The 20,681-nt window shown below is 43.2% G+C and overlaps 1 protein-coding gene across 1 annotated transcript in view; it reads left to right on the top strand.

The window, feature by feature from the left end:
* The first annotated feature begins 6,757 nt into the window (after positions 1 to 6,757).
* KIAA1549 (KIAA1549 ortholog) overlaps positions 6,758 to 20,681 on the top strand; it is an 88,547-nt gene continuing 74,623 nt past the window's right edge. The window contains exons 1-7 of the mRNA XM_007466660.1: positions 6,758 to 9,500; positions 10,590 to 10,678; positions 11,754 to 11,931; positions 13,802 to 13,932; positions 16,119 to 16,302; positions 17,390 to 17,449; positions 18,649 to 18,797. Of these exons, the coding sequence (XP_007466722.1) occupies positions 6,758 to 9,500; positions 10,590 to 10,678; positions 11,754 to 11,931; positions 13,802 to 13,932; positions 16,119 to 16,302; positions 17,390 to 17,449; positions 18,649 to 18,797 (3,534 nt within the window). The remainder of the gene's footprint in view (positions 9,501 to 10,589; positions 10,679 to 11,753; positions 11,932 to 13,801; positions 13,933 to 16,118; positions 16,303 to 17,389; positions 17,450 to 18,648; positions 18,798 to 20,681) is intronic.

Below are 20,681 nucleotides of genomic sequence, written 5' to 3'. Positions count from 1 at the left end.
ACACATACATATGCACCCACACCCCTCAGGCATACACATATACACAAATACACACATGCATGTACACACATATATATACCAACACAGAAACACACACATAAATGCACATACACATGAACATACATAATACTTTATATATACATATGTGTACCAGGAGATGGGTGAGAAAGGTCATATAAGAAATGTCTGGAATAATGAAAATTGGCAGTAGTCCAGCTGTCCATCAACAATAGATAGATAAATTTTGGTATATTCATATAATGGAATTCATGTTGAAGTGAAAATGAATGAATTATAGCTTCATGCCAAAAAAACCCACTCATGGGTGAAAAACAATATGGAGTGAAAAAAAAAGTTGCAGTAGAATATATGCAGTATAATTCCATCTTGATAAAGTTTGAAAACATACAAAGCTGAAGAATATACTCTTTAGGGATACATGCATATGGTAAGACTATAAAGAAAAGGATATGAGAGATGCATAGTTCCAAATGGTGGTTCCCTCAGTGGGAAGGGAAGAGATGGGAAGGGGTACATGGGGGATGCCAGAAGTAAGGGTAATACTGATTTTCTTAAACTGAGGGATGGGAACTCAGGTGTTCTTTATATTATTATATATACTGCCTGATAAATATGTCTTTATAAATAGTAGTTCCTGTCTACTTGATATTTGATAATAAAAACAGTACCAGTTGGAGGAGAGAGTAACCTTCCTGGTAGAAGGTATTTAGTATACAGTTGGGGTTGGAGAAGGAACGAGAAGAGAGACACTCTTTTCTAAACCAGGGAGATAAAAATGAAAAGTAGGAAAAGGAGAAAGATGGGTTTAATAATGGCACTAAAATCCTACTTTGGACAACCTGAGAACTAGAAGGATAAAAGTTGCTGAAGATTTGCCAAATTGGGTATTGGTTTAATTATCTGATTACTTTTGTTTGTTTGTTTTAATATTTATTTACTTATTTTGGCTGCCCTGGGTCTTAGTTGCCTCATGCCGGATCTTTGCTGGGGTGTGCAGGATCTTTCGTTGCGGCATGCAGACTTTCTTAGTTGCAGCATGCGGACTTCTTAGTTGCAGCATGCTGAGTCTTAGTTGCAGCATGCATGCAGGATCTAGTTCCCCGACCAGGGATCAAACTCAGAACCCCTGCACTGGGAGCGTGGAGTCTTCCCACTGGACCACCAGGGAAGTCCCTGACTACTTTTGTTTTTAAACACCTAGAAATTCAGGCGGGCTCTTGTTTTGTAGTAGACTTAATATCCACAGAGTTGAGATGACTCATCATGTTTTGAAAACGCCACAGTTTAGCAGAGAAGCAAAAGTAATGGTTCTATTTGGATTAAAGCTCTTTAGAGATTTATATATATATATATTTTTAAATTTTATTTATTTGGTTGCGCTGGGTCTTAGTTGTGGCTCACTGGCTCCTTAGTTTTGGCACTTGGGCTCCTTAGTTGCATCATGCTAATAACTCTTAGTTGCAGCGTGCATGTGGGATCTAGTTCCCTGCCCAGGGATCGAACCTGGGCCCCCTGTATTGGGAGCGTGGCGTCTTACCCACTGGACCACCAGGCAAGTCGCTCTTTAGAGATTTTTGATGCTGCTGTCCCTTGGCTTTTCCAGCCCAGCCCTCAGAGGACGTTTTGTTTTCTGAGCGCCCATGCCTGCAACTGTGAGCTGTCCCACATGGACAGTGGGCCCTCACAGTTCACAAAGTGTGCCTTGCATAGGTTTTGGTAGCACAGAATTTAGCATATGCTTTCAACTCATTTATAACATAACTTAGCATGTTTTTCAATGTATTTTATTCACTAGCAGTCTTAACAAAATGGGCTGATGTGACTAAACATGGTGTGGTGTGAAGAACGTTCAACCACTGAGGACTTATGAACCTGCCTTTCTAGCCTGGCTCTGCCTTGGTGCTATTTTGAGCAAGTCAGCTTACACTCTGTCTGAGCCTTGTTTGCATTGCGAGGGGATTGCCGAGGTCTTAAAGGATCCATTCAGCTTGAAAAGTTCATGATTCCATGATCGACTGCTATATTTAGGGAAGATTTCCAGATGGAAAAATATGACTTTCAAAAAGGGTAAATATCAGTAAAACACCTAATTCTTCATTGGGAGTGAGACCAAAAAATTCCTAGAGACAGACATCTCCCTCATGAGTTTTTAAAAAAAGTTTTATGGTTTTTTTGTTTGTTTGTTTTTTTAAGATTTCATTTTTTAAAAAAAGCAGTTTTAGGTTCACAGCAAAAGTGAGAGGAAGGTACAGCGATTTCCCATGTACTCCCTGCCACCACCCATGCTTAGCCTCACTCATTGTTAACATCCCAACTAGAGCAGCACATTTGTTACAATGAATGAACCTGCGCTGACATAGCATTGTCACCCACAGTTTGTAGGTCACTTTGGGGGTTCATCTTTGGTGTTGTACTGTCTGCAGTTTTGTCTTGTGAATTTTTAATCACTGTGAATCTGCATGGCACCAGGGCAGTTCCTGCTCTGTTACATATAGCATGGCAGGGACCTAGCAAAGGAGGAGGTACAAGGTCGGCCCTGGATACGTATGTGTTGTACCGTCTATACAGGAGAGAGTGGCTTAGTGCTTGCTACTCAGAGTGTGGTTAGGCCTGGCCCCCCCGGGAGCCATGCAGAAGCTCAGCGGAGGCCCCCCCAACCCCAGCTCTGCTGGACAGTGCCTACATCTTAAGAAGATACCCCATCACGCGTGTATCATCCTCATTCCTTTCTGTCGTCACAGAGAGAACTTTTCACTCTTGTCTGACCTAATGCTTGAGAGCTTGAAAATTGACCTCCAGAGCTTGAAATTAGAGTCTTCAAAGCCTTTTCTGCCGGGAGAGACTCACCTGGGTTTTCTAACCTCTTCCTGAATTAACTACAGAAGTGATTCCCATGGTATTTCAGCAGCTGTCTCTTTAGAGTTGATTTCTCTCTCCTGGGGCTTGGCCAAAAGGAGGGGGAAGAAAACCTTCACAGCTTGGCTTACCTCACAGTTCTTAATAGAAGATTTTGTTTCTCAGTCTTACTAGCTAGGAGAATTTTTCATTCTTTTGATCACTTTGCCTTCCCTGTTCCTTGTTCTTTGTAGGCAGAATTGATTGAATTCTAATTTGCATCAGATACTGGGGCTCATAAATTAGGCACTAAACGCTCCTTTCTTTGCTATTTTATCTCTTGCAGTTTTCCAGTGCACTTACGAATATGTTTCTGATTCATTTTAAAAGGAATCTTGCTCTCTGTTCCGGTCTTGTATTTCAAAATAAATCATATCATAGCAGAGTTTTAAAACAGACACATAGGGGGCTTCCCTGGTGGCGCAGTGGTTGAGAGTCCGCCTGCCGATGCCGGGGACGCGGGTTCGTGCCCCGGTCCGGGAGGATCCCGCGTGCCGCGGAGCGGCTGGGCCCGTGGGCCATGGCCGCTGGGCCTGCGCGTCCGGAGCCTGTGCTCCGCGACGGGAGAGGCCACAGCAGTGAGAGGCCCGCGTAACGCAAAAAGAAAAAAAAAACAGACACATAAAATAATTTATTCTTAGGAAAACTTTAAAATCTTTATGCTACATAGTTGTACATATTGTCATTTTATTACTTCTCAAATTTATAACTTTTTAACCTTTACTGTAGAGAAGAACAGCCGCTACTTTACTGTAGTTGTAATAAGTATCATTTTTACTTTTACCCATGCTTGGAATGTGGCAGGTAAATACTAAAAGCACATAGACAAATCCTAGAGCCAGGTTGTATGGAAGACAACAAATGCCTAATAATATTGCTATGAAATAATCTAAAATCTCTGAGAAATGGTTTTCTTCTTTTATTGTCTATTCATTTTTAAAAGTCATATTCCATATGAAGGAGTGTGACCCTTTATAGTAAGTAGCTTCTAACATCTACCCTTCTGAAACTCTTCCAAAAAATTGCAGAGGAAGGAACACTCCCAAGCTCATTTTCTGAGACCAACATCACCCTGATACCAAAACCAGACAAAAATCACAAAAAAAGAAAACTACAGGCCAATATCACTGATGAACGTAGATGCAAAAATCCTCAACAAAATACTAGCAAACTGAATCCAACAACACATTAAAAAGATCATACACTATGATCAAGTGGGATTTATCCCAGGGATGCAAGGATTTTTCAGTATCTGCAAATCAATCAATGTGATACACCACATCAACAAATTGAAGAATAAAAGGAATATGATCATCTCAATAGATGCAGAAAATGTTTGACAAAATTCAACACCCATTTATGATAAAAGCTCTCCAGAAAGTGGGCATAGAGGGAACCTACCTCAACATAATAAAGGCCATATATGACAAACCCACAGCAAACATCATTTTCAGTGGTGAAAAACTGAAAGCATTTCCTCTAAGGTCAGGAACAAGACAAGGATGTCCATGCTCGTCACTATTATTCAACATAATTTTGGAAGTTGTAGCCACGTCAGTCAGAGAAGAAAAAGAAATAAAAGGAATCCAAATTGAAAAAGAAGTAAAACTGTCACTGTTGGCAGATGACATGATACTATACATAGAAAATCCTAAAGATGCTACCAGAAAACTACTAAAGCTCATCAATGAATTTGGTAAAGTTGCAGGATACAAAATTAATGCACAGAAATCTCTTGCATTCCTATACACTAACAATGAAAGATCAGAAAGAGAAATCAGGGGCACAATCCCATTTACCATTGCATCAAAAAGAGTAAAATACCTAGGAATGAACCTACCTAAGGAGGCAAAATACCTGTACTCAGAAAAGTACAAGATACTGATGAAAGAAACAAAAGATGACACAAAAAGATGCAGAGATATACCATGTTCTTGGACTGGAAGAATCAATATTGTAAAAATGACTATACTACCCAAAGTGATCTACAGATTCAATGCAATCCCTATCAAATTACCAATGGCATTTTTCACAGAACTAGAACAAATGAATCTTAAAATTTGTATGGAGACACAAAACACCCCACATAGCCAAAGCAGTCTTGAGAAAGAAAAATGGAGCTGGAGGAATCAGGCTCCCCAACTTTAGACTATACTACAAAGCTACATTAATCAAGACAGTATGGTACTGGCACAAAAACAGACATATAGCCCAATGGTACAGGATAGAATGCCCAGAGATAAACCCACACACATGTGTAAGGCTGGATACTATAAAATGCTTAGGGGAAAACATAGGCAGAACACTCTGACATAAATCGCAGCAAGATCTTTTTAGATCCACCTCCTAGGATAATGAAATAAAAACAAAAATAAACAAATGGGACCTAACGAAACTTAAAAGCTTTTGCACAGCAAAGAAAACCATAAACAAAATGAATAAACAACCCTCAAATGGGAGAAAACGTTTGCAAATGAAGCAACCAACAAGGGATTAATCTCCAAAATATACAAACTGCTCATGCAGCTCCATGTCAAAAAAACAAACAACCCAATCAAAAAAGTGGGCAGAAGATCTAAATAGACATTTCTCCAAACGAGACATACTGGCAGCTCAAAAGCACATGAAAAGATGCTCAACATCACTATTTATTAGAGAAATGTAAATCAAAACTACAATGAGGTATTACCTCACACCAGTTGGAATGGCCATCATCAAAAAAATTTACAAACAATAAATGCTGAAGAGGATATGGAGAAAAGGGAACCCTCCTACACCGTTGGTGGGGATGTAAATTGGTACAGCCACTATGGAGAACAGTATTGGAGGCTCCTTAAAAAAAAAATAGGGCGCCATATGAGCCAGCAATCTCACTCCTGGGCATATATCCAGAGAAAACCATAATTTGAAAAGATACATGCACCCCAGTGTTCACTGCAGCACTATTTACAATAGCCAGGATATGGAAGCAACCTAAATGTCTGTCAACAGAGGAATGGATAAAGAAGATGTGGTACATATGTGCAGTGGAATATTACTCAGCCATAAAAGAGAATGAAAGAAATAATGCCATTTGCACCAACATGGATGGACCTAGAGATTGTCATCCTGAGTGAAGTAAGTCAGACAGAGAAGGACAAATATTATATGATATCACTTATATGTGGAATCTAAAAAAAGCATACAAATGAACTTATCTACAGAACAGAAATAGAGTTACAGATGTGAAAAACAAACTTATGGTTACCAGGGGGGAGAGGGACAAATTGGGAGATTGGGGTTGGCACATACACAGTACTATATATAAAACAGATAATAAGGACCTACTGTATAGCACAGGGAACTCTACTCAATACTCTGTAAAGACCTATATGGGAAAATAATCTAAAAAAAAAGAGGATATATACATATATATGAATGATTCACTTTGCTGTACACCTGAAACTAACAGAGCATTGTAAACCAATTATACGCCAATAAAAAATAAAGTAAGCAGGTTCTATCTGCTGCAAGTTTGTAACTTTCAGATGCTAATGGAACCAGCCAAAAATATTTCATCTATATAAATATATGACTAAATATCTGTTACAGATTTTGGTGTATACACACAAAATCTGTTCATAGAATTTTGTCTTAACTCTTGATTTTCATCTCTGCTAGTGAGTCACAGATTCCTCTGGACGCCCCCATTTCAGCTTCTGTGCAATGTAACAAGCTATTTTAACACTATATTATGTTTTTTGTAACCTTACAAATTATGTAGTATTATTGTTCATTTATACCATCAATGTTTGTTTAGATTTAACCATATTTTTATCATTTGTTTATTCTCTGTTTCAGTATGACTTTCATTGCCTTGCAGCTAAACTCAGCTGTTACTTTCTTTGTAGATGAGCTCCCTCTAGAACAGCACAACCTTTCTTTATCCTCCTTGGAGTTCATGCCAAGGGAAAGCACCATGCACAGCACTGCACACGTGGCCTTAACAGAAACCGCTCCAGGGTCCCAGCAAAGCAGTTCTCTCCACGTGAGATCATCTCCATCTGCCAGTACTTTTGATACAAACTTTTTTAACCAAGGAAAATGGACCCAAAGTACAGCAGATCACAGCATCTTTGTGGCAAATTATGTGTCAGTGACGAGCAACGAGGTCATAGATGATGATGAAATGGATAACTTTTTGCCAGAGACTTCCTGGACCACTTCCCGCGTGGTTTCTCCCATACCATACGTCACACTCAGTCTGCCAGGGCTGCTCAAAGAAACGTTAGACTCCATGCCGACTCCATCGTTACCCATCATTTCTTTACAAGATGAAGTGGTGACATCAGCCTGGCAAAACTCAGTGCAACAACCAACAATGTCTGCTGAATCCCCCAATCATTTCAGTGCTTTTCGGTCAGCGTTTCCCACTTCCAAGGACATAATTCCAACTCCTAGTAGGAACTTGGTGTTTTATCCTACTGACACTTACGGGCACGTTTCAAGTAGGACTTTGCCGGAGATCATGGCTTCAGGAGCAGAGGGCGCAGAAACCCTCCTCAGCTTGCAGTATTCCGAGCCTCGACCGCCACGTGATGGTGTCACTTGGCAGCCTCCTCCCCCGTCAGGGCAGGTCTCACTGCCTCCAGAGGATGCTCTGGCCGCAGGTACAAACAAATACTCTGATGTGACTACTGCTTTGGGTCGAAGTCTGGATGAAACCGTCTCAACAGGCGCTCACGGCTCTGCGGTTGTGTCCCAGATGGCCCTTGCCTTTGGCAGCAGCAGTGCACGTTTGGCTTTGTTTTCAACTCCTCTTGTGTCTGGATTGTTCTCTACTCAATCAGCCGGTGTTTCATATAAACCCTGTCTTCCCGCCAGCTCCAGTGAGGCATCAGAACTGCCTGGCCATTCAGTGGTCCCAAGCCGTGCGGGTGTCACTCACGTCTGGAGCCCAGTGTCTTCGTTCAGACCGAACACGTGGTGTGTGTCGTGCACTGCGGTGTTGCCTCGGCACGTGCTGTCAGCGAGCCTCACGGAGAAGGACGTGGGCTCGGGTGCTGGTGCTGAGACCCTGTCCCTGACCCTCTCAGAAGTGAGCAGCATGTCTCCACCGAGCAGCGCCACGGTGGACTTCTCTGAATTTGACGAGGGCCCGCAAGAATTTCATACACTTTTCCCCTCAAGACCGATGGTTCCCCTCTCTTCTCCATCTGTGGAAATCTCAGCAACGAGCGTCGGTATTGCAGCCGAGGGGGGAATGAGTAGTGTGATGACCGCACAGGTGTACGCTCCCCAGGGCCACCTCTCTGTGCCTGTGTCACCTGACGCTGCTGCTTTTGCCGCCTCCTCTGTCGCCGAAACTCCAGTAATGCCATCCAGTGTGACAGCCGTGCTTTCCTCGGTCACCCCAGGTGCTCTCCTTGACTCTTCTTTCCCCATCACAGCAAATAAAAATACCCCAGCGCTTGCTGTCAGAGGCCCAGGTCTTCTTACGTCGTACAGTTTGGACCTGTCGGCACAGCCTTCGCTTTTTCCTGACCGAGAACCTGCCAGTTTTTCCCAACGTGAAAGTGCAAGTATTTGGGATTTTACATCCAGCTTTTTCTCCACTCCACCACTGGAATTCAGCAGCTGGGTCTCTCCATCTTCAGAGGTACTTGCTTCTCCGTCTCCGAGGTCAAGTGATCTGTCCACCTTCATTTCTCAGGCATTTTCTACCTTGGTTGAGAAACTTCCGTTGACCAACTCTGTCACTTCTCGGCCACCTCAGCTTTCTGTTCCCAATTCCACACACCTTGAATTTTCTCAGCTCTGGCCAAGCTCAGATCTTCTTTTAAGCAGCTTCACTTTTCTCCCTGGTTACTCTGAAATGTCACTACTCTCCAGCTTTCCCTCCAGTTCTCCAAAGTTTTCTGAAGCACCCACAGTGTCACCCACAGATGCCGAAGCTCATTTTACCTCAGCTTTCACTGCACCTGCCTCCTATTTTGAGTTTTCACTCATGTCCCATGAATCTGCAGTCACCACACCGGTGCCCTCCAGTTCTGAGCCCATTTTGACTGCTGAAACTCACTTAACATCACTTCTGACTGCTGTTCCTACTACACCCGTTTTAACGGAATCTTCTGTCTTTTCGACCCTGACACCTTCTGATGATGGTATCAGTGCTATGAACGATCCCACGTCCGTTTTACCCTCTTTCTCTGAAGTCATCCCTGTCACCACAGTGCTAGTCAGCACTGGGTACCTGCCATCAGCATCCTCGTTTCTTCCTGAGGTGATCCGCTCGCCTCTGCCTACAGAGCCAGATGGTACGCATGGCCCATCATTCACACCCACAGATTTACCGAGGAACACCTCCACTGAACTGAGCATATCTGGTACCAGTGCTGGCCCTGAGAATTCTCTTCACACCACCCTGAACAGCAGAACTGTGAGTCAGAACCGCCACGAGGGCAGCACGGTTCTCCCCCCGCCATCCCTTCATCCCGCGACCACCCCTGCTCCCGAAGCGACGGTTCATACTCCAGCGCTGGTCACCACCAAGTCGCCGTATGTGTGTGATATTACGGTTCCTGATGCCTATTTGATCACAACTGGTAAGGCCCTGCTTCACATCACTTCTCTTGGTTGGGGTGATCTTCCACAGGTGTTTATACGAAACGCTTATGTGATGTATGGCATCGTGGCAAAGAGGGTAGGCTTTGGACCCAGACGACTCCTGGGTTGTAGTCCTTCCTCACTGCTTTGCCAGCTCCCATGAGTTCTCCGGACAGTTAGACAGTTAGGCTTCTCTAAGCCTCAGTTTCATCAACTATTAAGCAGGGATGATGGTGGCACCTACTTCTTTGGGTTATTATAAAGACTTAAATGCATTCATGCATCTATAATATTTAACCCAGTGCCCAGCATATAAGAAGCGTCCACAAAATATTACAAATTAGTAGCAATGAAAACAAAGGAAAGATTTAAATGAGCCTTAGAAATGTTTGCTAGGATGTTTGTCTTTGGAGCTCATAACCCATTGGATGCTTAGATGACACGGTTAAAGCAAAACACCTTCACGTTGCATTCAAGCAGTTAGTTGGGCAAATGTGTAAGGGCCACCATTGCAATTTCTTACTGATTTACTGTTCTGACTTTTCCTGGAAAAGAGGGGGCACTTTGTTCTTATATAGTCCCGTAAATGTCACTTGGAGCAGAGGAACATGGAGTGGCTCAGTGTCCTCTGAACTGGGTCACAGACTTCGACCTCCTCCCCAGCCTGCAGTCCGAGTCACCAGCCGACAGGCAGCAGCTTCCCTTGCAGCTGCCGGCTGCTTTAGTCGCAGGAAACTGGAATACCTCTGATGCCATGTCTGAACCAGTCTGGTGACTGTGGCCCCTTGATCAGACTCTCCCACTTGTTCCTCCTGAGAAGTGGCAAGCTGCTCATAAAGTCGGTGCCCTGTCAATACGTACTTAAGCGCAGCATGTGGTCGATCAGTAACCTGGCTCTGTGTATTGGTGTCGATGGGGTTGGGGGACAGAAAGGAAGAAGGGGGAGAGGGTGGCAGGAGAGGTGGAGCAGGCATGCAGCGGACGGACAGGGAAGGTGGGCGGGAGGAGAGAGGAGAATGCGCTGGGTCTTTTTCCTCCATGCTGAGACCAGGGAGGGCCGTCGATAATGACGCTGAACTGATTTGCAGTGCTGGCCCGCAGAGCTGTGCAAGAGTACATCATTACGTCCATCAAAGAGGTGTTGAAGAGCCACTTCAGCCGTGTGGTGGAGCTCAAGGTGGGTGCCCGCGGCATGGAAGTCTGGTGGGGGAGTCCGAGTCGAATGCACATCATAACAGGAGTGGGACATTTGCTTTCCTCTCTCCCCTCCCTTCTCCTGCTGGACACCTACTCATCCTTTGGATCTCTGCTCAAACATTGCTTCTCCAGGGAAGCCCCTTCGGACCCCAGATGAGGCCAGGCTTAGTCCATCACGGGGACGTGCTGGCAGAGCTGGAACAAAGGGCTCTTAAGACCAGAGTTTGGGGTGATGACCTAATGATCTCGCTTCCCTTTATTTACATGGAAGGGCTTGGATTAGAATTTAGAGTGAGTGCGTATGTATGTTTCTGTACATCGAGTGAGATAGAGATAGATTTCTAGATGTTTTTTGCCGGACGTCTGCCGGTGCCTTCTCTCTCCTGATAAGCTCAGAAAGCCCCGCTCTAGGCCTGCACCATCCCGAGCAGAGCCATGAGCCACGTGTGGCTGTTGAGCATGTGAAATGGGGCTTGTTCCTAGTGAGACGTGCTGTCAGTGCAAAATACATACCAGATTTCAAAGACTTAGTGCAAAAAGGAATGTAAAATAGCTCAATAATTTTTTGCATTGCCTACAATTGAAATGACATGTCAGATATATTGGCTTAAGTAAAATGTTTTTAAAATTAATTTCACCTGTTTCTTTCTATTTTTTTTTAATGTGGCCACTAGAAATTAAAAAATTGCATATGTGGCTCGCATGTTTCTTTTGGACAGCTCTACTTAGTAGAGTAAATGCTCCTTTTTATGGGGGGTAAGTACAGTAAAACACCTTGAATTCTCCTTAGTTCCTTATTCGGTTCATATTATTAACTCTTCTTTTTCACTGTCCTTGCTCTTGTAATTTTGTGCTGTTTTTGAGAAAGTTGACAGATATGTAAGAGGCATCAGTAAAATAAAATTTTAATTACCTCTGAAGCAGTACCCCTTCATTTAAATCTATTTATTTTTTTAACTTTATTATTTTTCTACTCAGTATGATTTCCTTTAAGTTTGAATTATGGTACCCTCAAATTTAATAATTATCATCTTTTGCATTTTTTATTTTCATAGGTTTATGAACTGTTCGCTGACTTCACTTTTCTGGTAACATCTGGTCCCTTCGTTTACACAGCAATATCAGTCATAAATGTACTTATTAATAGTAAACTTGTTCGTGACCAGACTCCTTTAATCTTGGCTGTGAAACCCTCCTTCCTTATGCCAGAGTCCAGGTTCCAAGTTCAAACGGGTAAGAAAGTTGAGCATAGTTGTTTTGATTTGTAAATAGAATTTCACTTTATTGTTTGTGTTTCAAAATAATTTGGGGAGGATTATGTTAAAATTTGTTATTTAAATTTCAAAAAACTTCATAATCATGGAGAATTTCCAGCATATACAAAAGTACACAGAATAGTTTAATGCACTCCCAGGTACTCATTGTATGGCTTCAACAATTTTCAACTCCTAGCCACTTCTGTTAACATCTACACCCCCACTGACGCTCCCTCCTCTCATGTTATTTTGATATGGCGTCATGTCATCTCATTCATAAATATTTCAGCCTATGCCTCTAAAAGATAAGACTATTAAACATATATACGCACACATAACATATGCACATACATACATATACATGCATACATACACATACATCTGTCCACAGTATCATTATCACACCCCCTAAAATTAACAGTGATTCCTCAACGCCATTTAACTTTTTATTTTTGGCCGTGCTGCACGGCATGTGGCATCTTAGTTCCCCGACCAGGGATCGAACTCATGCCCCCTGCAGTGGAAGCGTGGAGTCTTAACCACTGGACCGCCAGGGAAGTCCCCTCATTTAACTTTTTATTATGGACATTTTTAAACATATACAGAAGTAGAGAGAATAACATATTTAGCCCACCCATGCCCGTACAAACTTTAAAAATTATCATTTTCCCAGTTTCGTTTCATGTATCTCACACAAACTTTTTTTGAGGAAGCTAGAGTGTTTTAAAACAATACCAGGGATCATGTCGTTTCACCCATAAATACTTAAGAATTCATCTCTAATGAATTTATTTCTATTTGGAATGTTTCAGTGTTGCATCTTTTGATGCTCCAATTATTATCTTAGATATTTTTCCATTTTAAAATGATATAAGTCACCTTCACCTTGCGTGTAGTCATTTGGTACAGTTGGCTTTCTACATTTCCATGATATGATACATATAAATAACACATCATAGACCCTCGTACACTGTTGGTAGGAATGTAAATTGGTGCAGCCACTATGGAAAACAGAATGAAGGTTTCCCAAGAAGCTAAAAATAGAACTACCATATGACCCAGCAGTTCCACTCTTGGGTATGTATCCAAAAAAAAAGAAAACAATAATTTGAAAAGATACATGCACCCCAGTGTTCATAACAGCATTATTTATAGTTGGCAAGATATGGAAACAACCCAAGTGCCCCTCAACAGATGAATGGATGAAGAAGATGTGGCGCACGTGCACGTGCGCGCGTGCGCGCACACACACACACACACACACACTCACACATACACAATGAGATACTACTCAGCCATAAAAAAAGAATGAAAATTTTGCCATTTGTAGCAACATGGATGGACTTAGAGTGTAGTATACTAAGTGAAATACGTCAGACAAAGACAAATACTGTATGATATCACTTATATGTGGAATCTAAAAATTAAAAAGTTAGTAAATATAACAAAAAGGAAACAGACTCATAGATATAGAGAAAAAACTAGTGGTTACCAGTGGAGAGAGGCAAGGGGGGACGGGCAATATAGGGGTAGGGGATTAAGAGGTACAAACTACTATGTATAAAATATAAATAAGCTTCAAGGATATATTGTACAATACAGGGAATATAGCCAATATTTTATAATAACTGTGGATGGAGTATAACCTTTAAAAATTGTGAATCACTGTTATACACCTGAAACTTATATAATAATGTATCTCAATTAAAAAATAATAACACATCATAGTACTTAATCCTGTACTGTGAATCAGAGTTCATTGATTTACACACTGTTTTGTCCCTCTCCTCGTTACTTAATACCAAAGAAACACCTTGTTCATGGGACTGTGATACTGTCCTTTTCAGTACTGCAGTTTGTGCCTCAGAGTGTGGATACGGGCTTCTGCAACTTCAGCCAGCGCATTGAGAAAGGCCTGATGATAGCTCTCTCTGAAGTGAGGAAACACCACCAGGGGACGTATAACCTCACAGTGCAGGTGAGAATAGCATTGAATGCAGAACAAGGTGCTTTATCTTTTAAAGAGGAGCTGGTTTCATAATGTTTTGTTTAAGACACACTTAACTCTTACTAATTCCCTGCAGCAGAGGAGATTTAGTTCATATGGATTAGAAATCATCTCTTTCCATGGCATCGAGTCCACAGAGCATAAATAGGCTAAGTATATTTGAACATTATAGAGGAGCCCAACAACCAGGGAGTTCAGATATGATGAGCTGAAGAGAGATGAGCCTATGTAGGAAAGGCAAGCATGTTCCGGAAAAGAACTTAAATATCAACTTTAAGTATCAACTTAAACATCCAATAGGGGAAATGCCTAAATACACTAGCGTTTCATATTATGGAATTTCGTTTCATGGAATGCCATGAAATGCAGTTCTTCACTCTAAAAACAGAATATAGCTACTAATCAAAGGATAGGTTTTGTATGTATTACGTGGAAACTGCTGATGTTTTTACATTTCTTTGATATTTATCCCTCCATATTCTTTGTTCTCTCTTTCTCAAATTCATTTTAAGTAGATTTTGGTGATCCTGGATTCACCCTCCATATTTCTTATTTTTTCCATTTCTTTTTTAAATTCCCTGTTTTTACAGATTTCTAAACCTTGTCCTCTAAGTCATTAATTTAGTCTTCAGATGTGTTCATTAGGTTATTCAGTTCCTCTATTGAATTTTCTTTTAGCCATCATTGTTTTTTCATTTTTATTTGCTCTTTTTTTATTGCAGCCTTTCGTGTTACAATGCAGGCTTATCTTGAATGATGATACAATATTTCCTTGAAAGTTTCTGGAGACATTAATTAGTACTTTTAATATGTTGTCTTCCGTGTACTAAGTTGTCTGTGTTTTCTCTGCATTCTTTGCCATTGTTCTGTGTTGATCTTGGTCCTTGACTTTGGTGCTGTTAGGTTTCTGTAATCACCTGTAGACCATTGGTGGCTGTCTCTAGGAATGAGGAAGCAGGTGGTTAGTTTGGGCACCTTGTTCATCTTTCCACTTCAGCTGTAGAGTCTGTGTCTACATAAGCCTTGTCTCCTGATGGGAGGATTCACTGGAGCCCTGGGTACCAGGCAATGTGTGGTCATGGACAGGCAGCGTGGGCACCCCTGCCCGCCGTGTGAGATGAGGAGGTTGTACCCTGGGGATGGAGTGAGTTAGTTAGCTGCTCTTTCTTTCCACTGTCTTTCTTTCTTTGTCTCTTGTGTGCACTGCGGTTAACTCCACCCACCTTCCTGCCTAGGGGGCCATGCCACACTGGGTCTTCTGTCCTCTCAGGCAGGGAGCTCATCTTCCTCAGGCAGCAGTTCTTCGGGCTCCTGGGGTGAAGGTGGAGCTGCTAGCACTTCTGAGTTGGCATGGGTGTGAAGTTGGAAGGGAGAAAGTAGGGAGACAACCAACTCAGCTGTTGGCACTCAGCGTTTAGTTAGTGACCCGGATCACGGTCTCAGCTCCTGCAGATCTCTGCCCTGCAGGCCTCCTGGGGCCCCTGAGGGATACCACTCTCAGTCTACTGTGGTCTGTGCCTGTGTGTATTTGGGGTCTCGGTTCCCTCCGTTCTGGTTTGTATCAACATGATCCCACCCTCTCTCCATCTTTCAGTAATTTGACAGAATCTCTGGTTTTCTTCTGTTCTCAGTGCTGTTGTGGATTTATTCCCCTTTATTCATCTTGTTGTTATTTCAGTGGGATTTGGGATGGGAAAGAAAAGGGGAGGGACTATAAATACATGTGCCCAGTTCCCCACTTAATGTAAAAAACATTTTCAATAAACTAAGGGTTTAAGAGTATTACAAAGGGGAACCAGGTTGTGAAGCCAATTACTCTTCCTTTAAAAATGCTCCTTTAGGGCTTCCCTGGTGGCGCAGTGGTTGAGAGTCTGCCTGCCGATGCAGGGGACATGGGTTCATGCCCTGGTCCAGGAAGATCCCACATGCTGTGGAGCGGCTGGGCCCGTGAGCCATGGCCGCTGAGCCTGCGCGTCCAGAGCCTGCGCTCCGCAATGGGACAGGCCACAGCAGTGAGAGGCCCGCGTACCACACACACGCACAAAAATGCTCCTTTAAAAAGAACTGGGTGAGGGAAATTGTGAGAGCAAAATCATAGGCTTTTGGCTAGACATTTTAATTTATTTTAGAAGCTTATTCTGATTTCTTTCTTTCAGATCTTGAATATCACTGTGGGGTCTTCAAGGCTGGCTCCTCGCCGGGGCCCAGTGAACATTGTCTTTGCTGTCAGAGGCTCGCAGGGGTTTCTGAATGGGTCTGAAGTGAGTGAAATGCTAAGGAACTTGAGCGTGGTGGAGTTCAGTTTCTACCTGGGATACCCAGTGCTGCAGGTTGCCGAACGTGAGTGCTGCTCTCCTGGGGATGCGGCTGCGGGTTCTTGTGTTGGTGGACCTCTTCTTTTCAAGTAAAATAGCTAACAGAAATCTGGAATATAAATTGGAGCTTCTCAGATCATGCCAGGGTGGGCCTCCAGAACCCTCCTCTCCCACTGGGCTGGCTTTATTATTCTCTTTAGAGAGCCAAGGGCACTATCAAAGATTATACCGGTTCTGGAAAAGGTGAAACCAGAGAGACTGAGAACATATTTGTGGTTTCCAGGGGTGAAGGATGCGAGGAAAGCAATTTTTGGGGGGGGGTGATGAGAATGTCTTGTATTTTTATTGTGGTGGTGGTTCCACACGTCCATGCATTTGTCAAAACCCATAAAACTGTACACCAGAAGGAGTGGGGTTCACTGTGTGTACACTTAAAAAAGAAACAGAAATGAAAACAAACAAAACCTTCCTTCCTGGTGGAAGCGATTTAATTCACAGTACAAATGGAGTGGAGGTAGGGGAAACGTTTACTTCAAAACGTTTAAAATACAGTAGATTCCAGAGTTGAAGTCAGGCAAAAAAGATATCAAATTCTTTTTCAGAATGGAGCAGCCAGAAGGTTTAATGGTTCTTGTCGTATTTTCATGTACTGTTAATTAAATGGAAAGGAATAAGTTGTAAAATGCAAAAGTAGACAGGGGTAAAATGGTTATTTACAAATAGCAACTTTCAGTGATAGATAAGAAGACTGTCACTTTACCCTGCCTGAGTCATTGCTGGGAAATTCCAGGGCTCTGAGGTGCACGGTGTGAAAAATTCATTGCTCTGGAACAATGACATTTCCAGGGGAACTTACGGGTGAGCTCTCTGTGAAGCAGTGTCCCATCGTGTTACTCTCTTTCTCCCGGAGACTAAGGTGCTCAGGACCCTCCCACTGACCCTGCCTTCCCCCCAGCCTGGCACTTTGTTCTTCCATAGGCAGAGCTAATTGGTATAGGAGAGGCAGTGTGCTGTGACTTACCCAGCGCTCCCTAGAACACTCACCTTTCTGACTGTTGCAGACAGGTTTTTTTACGTATCTTTCTCCCTTTCTCACCCTTTCCTTTTTGTAGCCTTCCAGTACCCACAGCTTAACTTATCGCAGTTGTTGAAGTCCTCTTGGGTAAGAACAGGTATGTTTAACTTATGTAATGTTTTTGGGAACTGTAAGAGTGAGAAGTCTGTGGGGGGGGGGTATTGAGAAGGATACTGCCTTTCCTGTTTCTGAGTCCTAAATTCAGGGCAAAATGTACCTTAGATTCTTGGCAAAGAATGAATGAGAAAGGGATTCAAATTTGGCTGTGGGAACGTGTCCCACTGAGTTACGGCACAAAAAGGATTGGTTTTCTTCAAAATTCACACATCAAGTTCAGGGCAAAGTCTAACAGGAATTGACAGTCTTCTGACCAGAATAGGACAAGGTTCTGAAGCAAGGATCTCTTTTTTTCCCTAAAAGCCTCATATGTCTGGTTTTATAAGGACAAATAAGGTAACTTGATGAGCCAATAAGAAGCATGTTTTAAAGTCTTGTGGGCCTGGGTCAGATATTTATAGCTATGGCTTTGCAAATAAAGGCTTTCTAACTTGGTATGCAGAAGTGTAAAAGATAGTTGGATGCTCAGCGGGTACCCAGCATGTAAGCAGCACAGTGAGTAAGCAACTGGTCGTGGGGAGGAAACTTGTAGAATGGGGATAGTCACCACTGACAGGTTCCCGGACCCTGCCAGCTCTCGTTGCTTCACATACAACATCGCATATAAAGGCTCCACCTCTTTGCATGGTACAGTGGCCTTATTTTCCAGATAATTTTCATAGTGGTTAAGTGACTTGCCCGTGGTCCTATCTCAAAGGGGATTTGAGCCAGTTCTGGCTGGAAAGCACAAGCTTTTTTCTCCTGTAAAGGCTGACAAGATGTTGTCTGTTTTGATAACCTAGATGTCTGAAGACAGGCCTCCTTATCTTGAGTCAGTTAATGAGTCTACATTTTGAGTCAAGATAAGATATGAACTCAAACCATTTCCAGAAATTTTGAAATAAGTGCAGACAAAACGTTTGATCTTGTGTAGGAGCTCTGAGCTCCAAAGCTCCTGCAGTGCTGAGCTCCTGGGACTTCTGGCCACCGGTCTTTGTAAACTTTAGAGATAAGACCTGTGGGCTACCCTCCCTGGACTCTCCCGCACCCCGTTCAGCTTGCCTCTTTCCCCTTTTAATGTCTCCTCTCTGGGAACTGGCATTTTACAGTAATCCTGTGTTAATTTCTCTTGTGCACACATCCTTTTCTCTCCACTGCTAACCTGTTTTGGGACCTGTGTGTGTTTCACCTTAAATGTAGTCCTCCTGGGTGTTGTTGAGAAGCAGCTGCAGAATGAAGTGTTTCAAGCTGAGATGGAGCGCAAACTGGCCCAGCTGCTCAGCGAGGTTTCCACCAGAAGGCGGATGTGGAGAAGGGCTACCATCGCTGCCGGGAACAGCGTGGTACAGGTAAGAGGAAGAAGGCCAAAGGAGTGGGGATGGGAAGGAGAGAGAGCCGTTTAAAAATGGGCTCTGGGGCTTCCCTGGTGGCGCAGTGGTTGAGAGTCCGCCTGCCGATGCGGGGGAGGCGGGTTCGTGCCCCGGTCCGGGAGGATCCCGCATGCCGCGGAGCGGCTGGGCCCGTGGGCCATGGCCGCTGGGCCTGCGCGTCCGGAGCCTGTGCTCCGCAACGGGAGAGGCCGCGGCAGTGAGAGGCCCGCGTACCACAAAAAAAAAAAGGGCTCTATTTTCATGCAAATGGAAAATGCCAGGAGAAAATGCTGCTAAATAGACTGATTGCTCTCATAGGCAGCCACTGAATGTGTCAGCATTTCAGTTCAACTGGAGTCTAGACAGGTGTTTCCCGAGTCCTTAGTAAGGGTCTGTACAGCAAATGGCCTTGTGGGGACCACAGCAAAAGAATATATAAGTGGGTTGCCGTACCACTGGATGACCTGATTTTTAAAAGAGTAGTTTTTTTTTTTTTTTTTTTTTGATGTACGGGGGCCTCTCACTGTTGTGGCCTCTCCCGTTGCGGAGCACAGGCTCCGGATGCGCAGGCTCAGCGGCCATGGCTCACGGGCCCAGCCGCTCCGCGGCATGTGGGATCCTCCTGGACCGGGGCACGAACCCGTGTCCCCTGCATCGGCAGGCGGACTCCCAACCACTGCGCCACCAGGGAAGCCCAGAGTAGTTTTTTAATTACCAAAAATGTCAGTTTTATGGAATGGTAAGCATTATTGATAGCGTCATAGAGACAAATCGTTCAGCTGGAAGAGACCTTGAGAGGCCGGAAAGAGGAAAATGTTCTGCCCTCTATTCTGGCACTCTGTGCTCTCTGCCTCCTGCCAGCCCTGCTTGTCTCATGTTACCCAAATTGCCTTCACTACGTAAACTTGCAGAAAGTTACAAATGACAGATTCATTTGAATCCAAAAGTGACCCCTTTAAAAATGCACACACTCAGAGCTGGAGGTAGGGCTGTAATTTCTTCCCATCTCCATGTGAATTACGTTATTTTGGATTTTTTTCTTTACCTAATGCTGACCTGTAGAGCTAGGAAAAGGGGATATTTAGAGCTATGGCGTTTCAGAGACAGGAAGCCAGGGTGAAACCCTGGTGTGCAGGGGTGGGGAGGTTGGTGGTTTAGAGGCTTTAGAGAGAGAGAGATGTGAAGCTGACACTGGGTAGGGGAGCTGGGCAGTTTGTGGAGAGCTGACATCATCATCATCCCTCAACCCTTTTACCAAGTTTTCCCCTGTAAGTGTTGCTCTTTATTTTCCCTCCCAGAAAGGTGGTTGTTAGGTTTCTAAAATAGTTCCTTTGCCGGATGCAGTAGAATATAGGGAAATTTAAAAACTCATTAAAAAATTGAGAGCAATATTAAACAAATAACTATAAAACTAAGAATAAAAATGAAAATGAATTACAGAAGCCTTGCTTTATTTAGCAGCTCTGGCTTCACAGAGCTCAAGGTCTGGGTGGAGGTTAATTTATGCACATAAAACAGTTATAGAGTACCATAAAACTACAGAATAAGATGCTTGATTAGTTCTGCAAGTTCCCTGAGATAGAAATGCGGGATTCATGGAGGTTAACCAAGCCATCCCAGACTAACTGTGCCATCTGATGGATTGCTTAGAAACCGTTCCCTACGTCTCTTCCCCTTTAGAATGACCAAGCACGAAGATGTAGATAAGAATTTATGTACAACAGTACAGGACTCTTCATCAAAACATAATGTGTAAAAGTGAAAGTATTGGAACAACCTAAATTTCCAGCAATTGGAGAATGGGCAAAAAAATTGTAGTGAAATCTTTATATGTTGGAAAATCCCATTATCGTTTTTTTTTTT

The sequence above is a fragment of the Lipotes vexillifer genome, unplaced genomic scaffold (genome assembly GCF_000442215.2).
Source record: "Lipotes vexillifer unplaced genomic scaffold, Lipotes_vexillifer_v1.1 scaffold71, whole genome shotgun sequence".
Lineage (NCBI taxonomy): Eukaryota > Metazoa > Chordata > Mammalia > Artiodactyla > Lipotidae > Lipotes > Lipotes vexillifer.
This window is presented reverse-complemented; position numbering and strand designations above follow the sequence as displayed.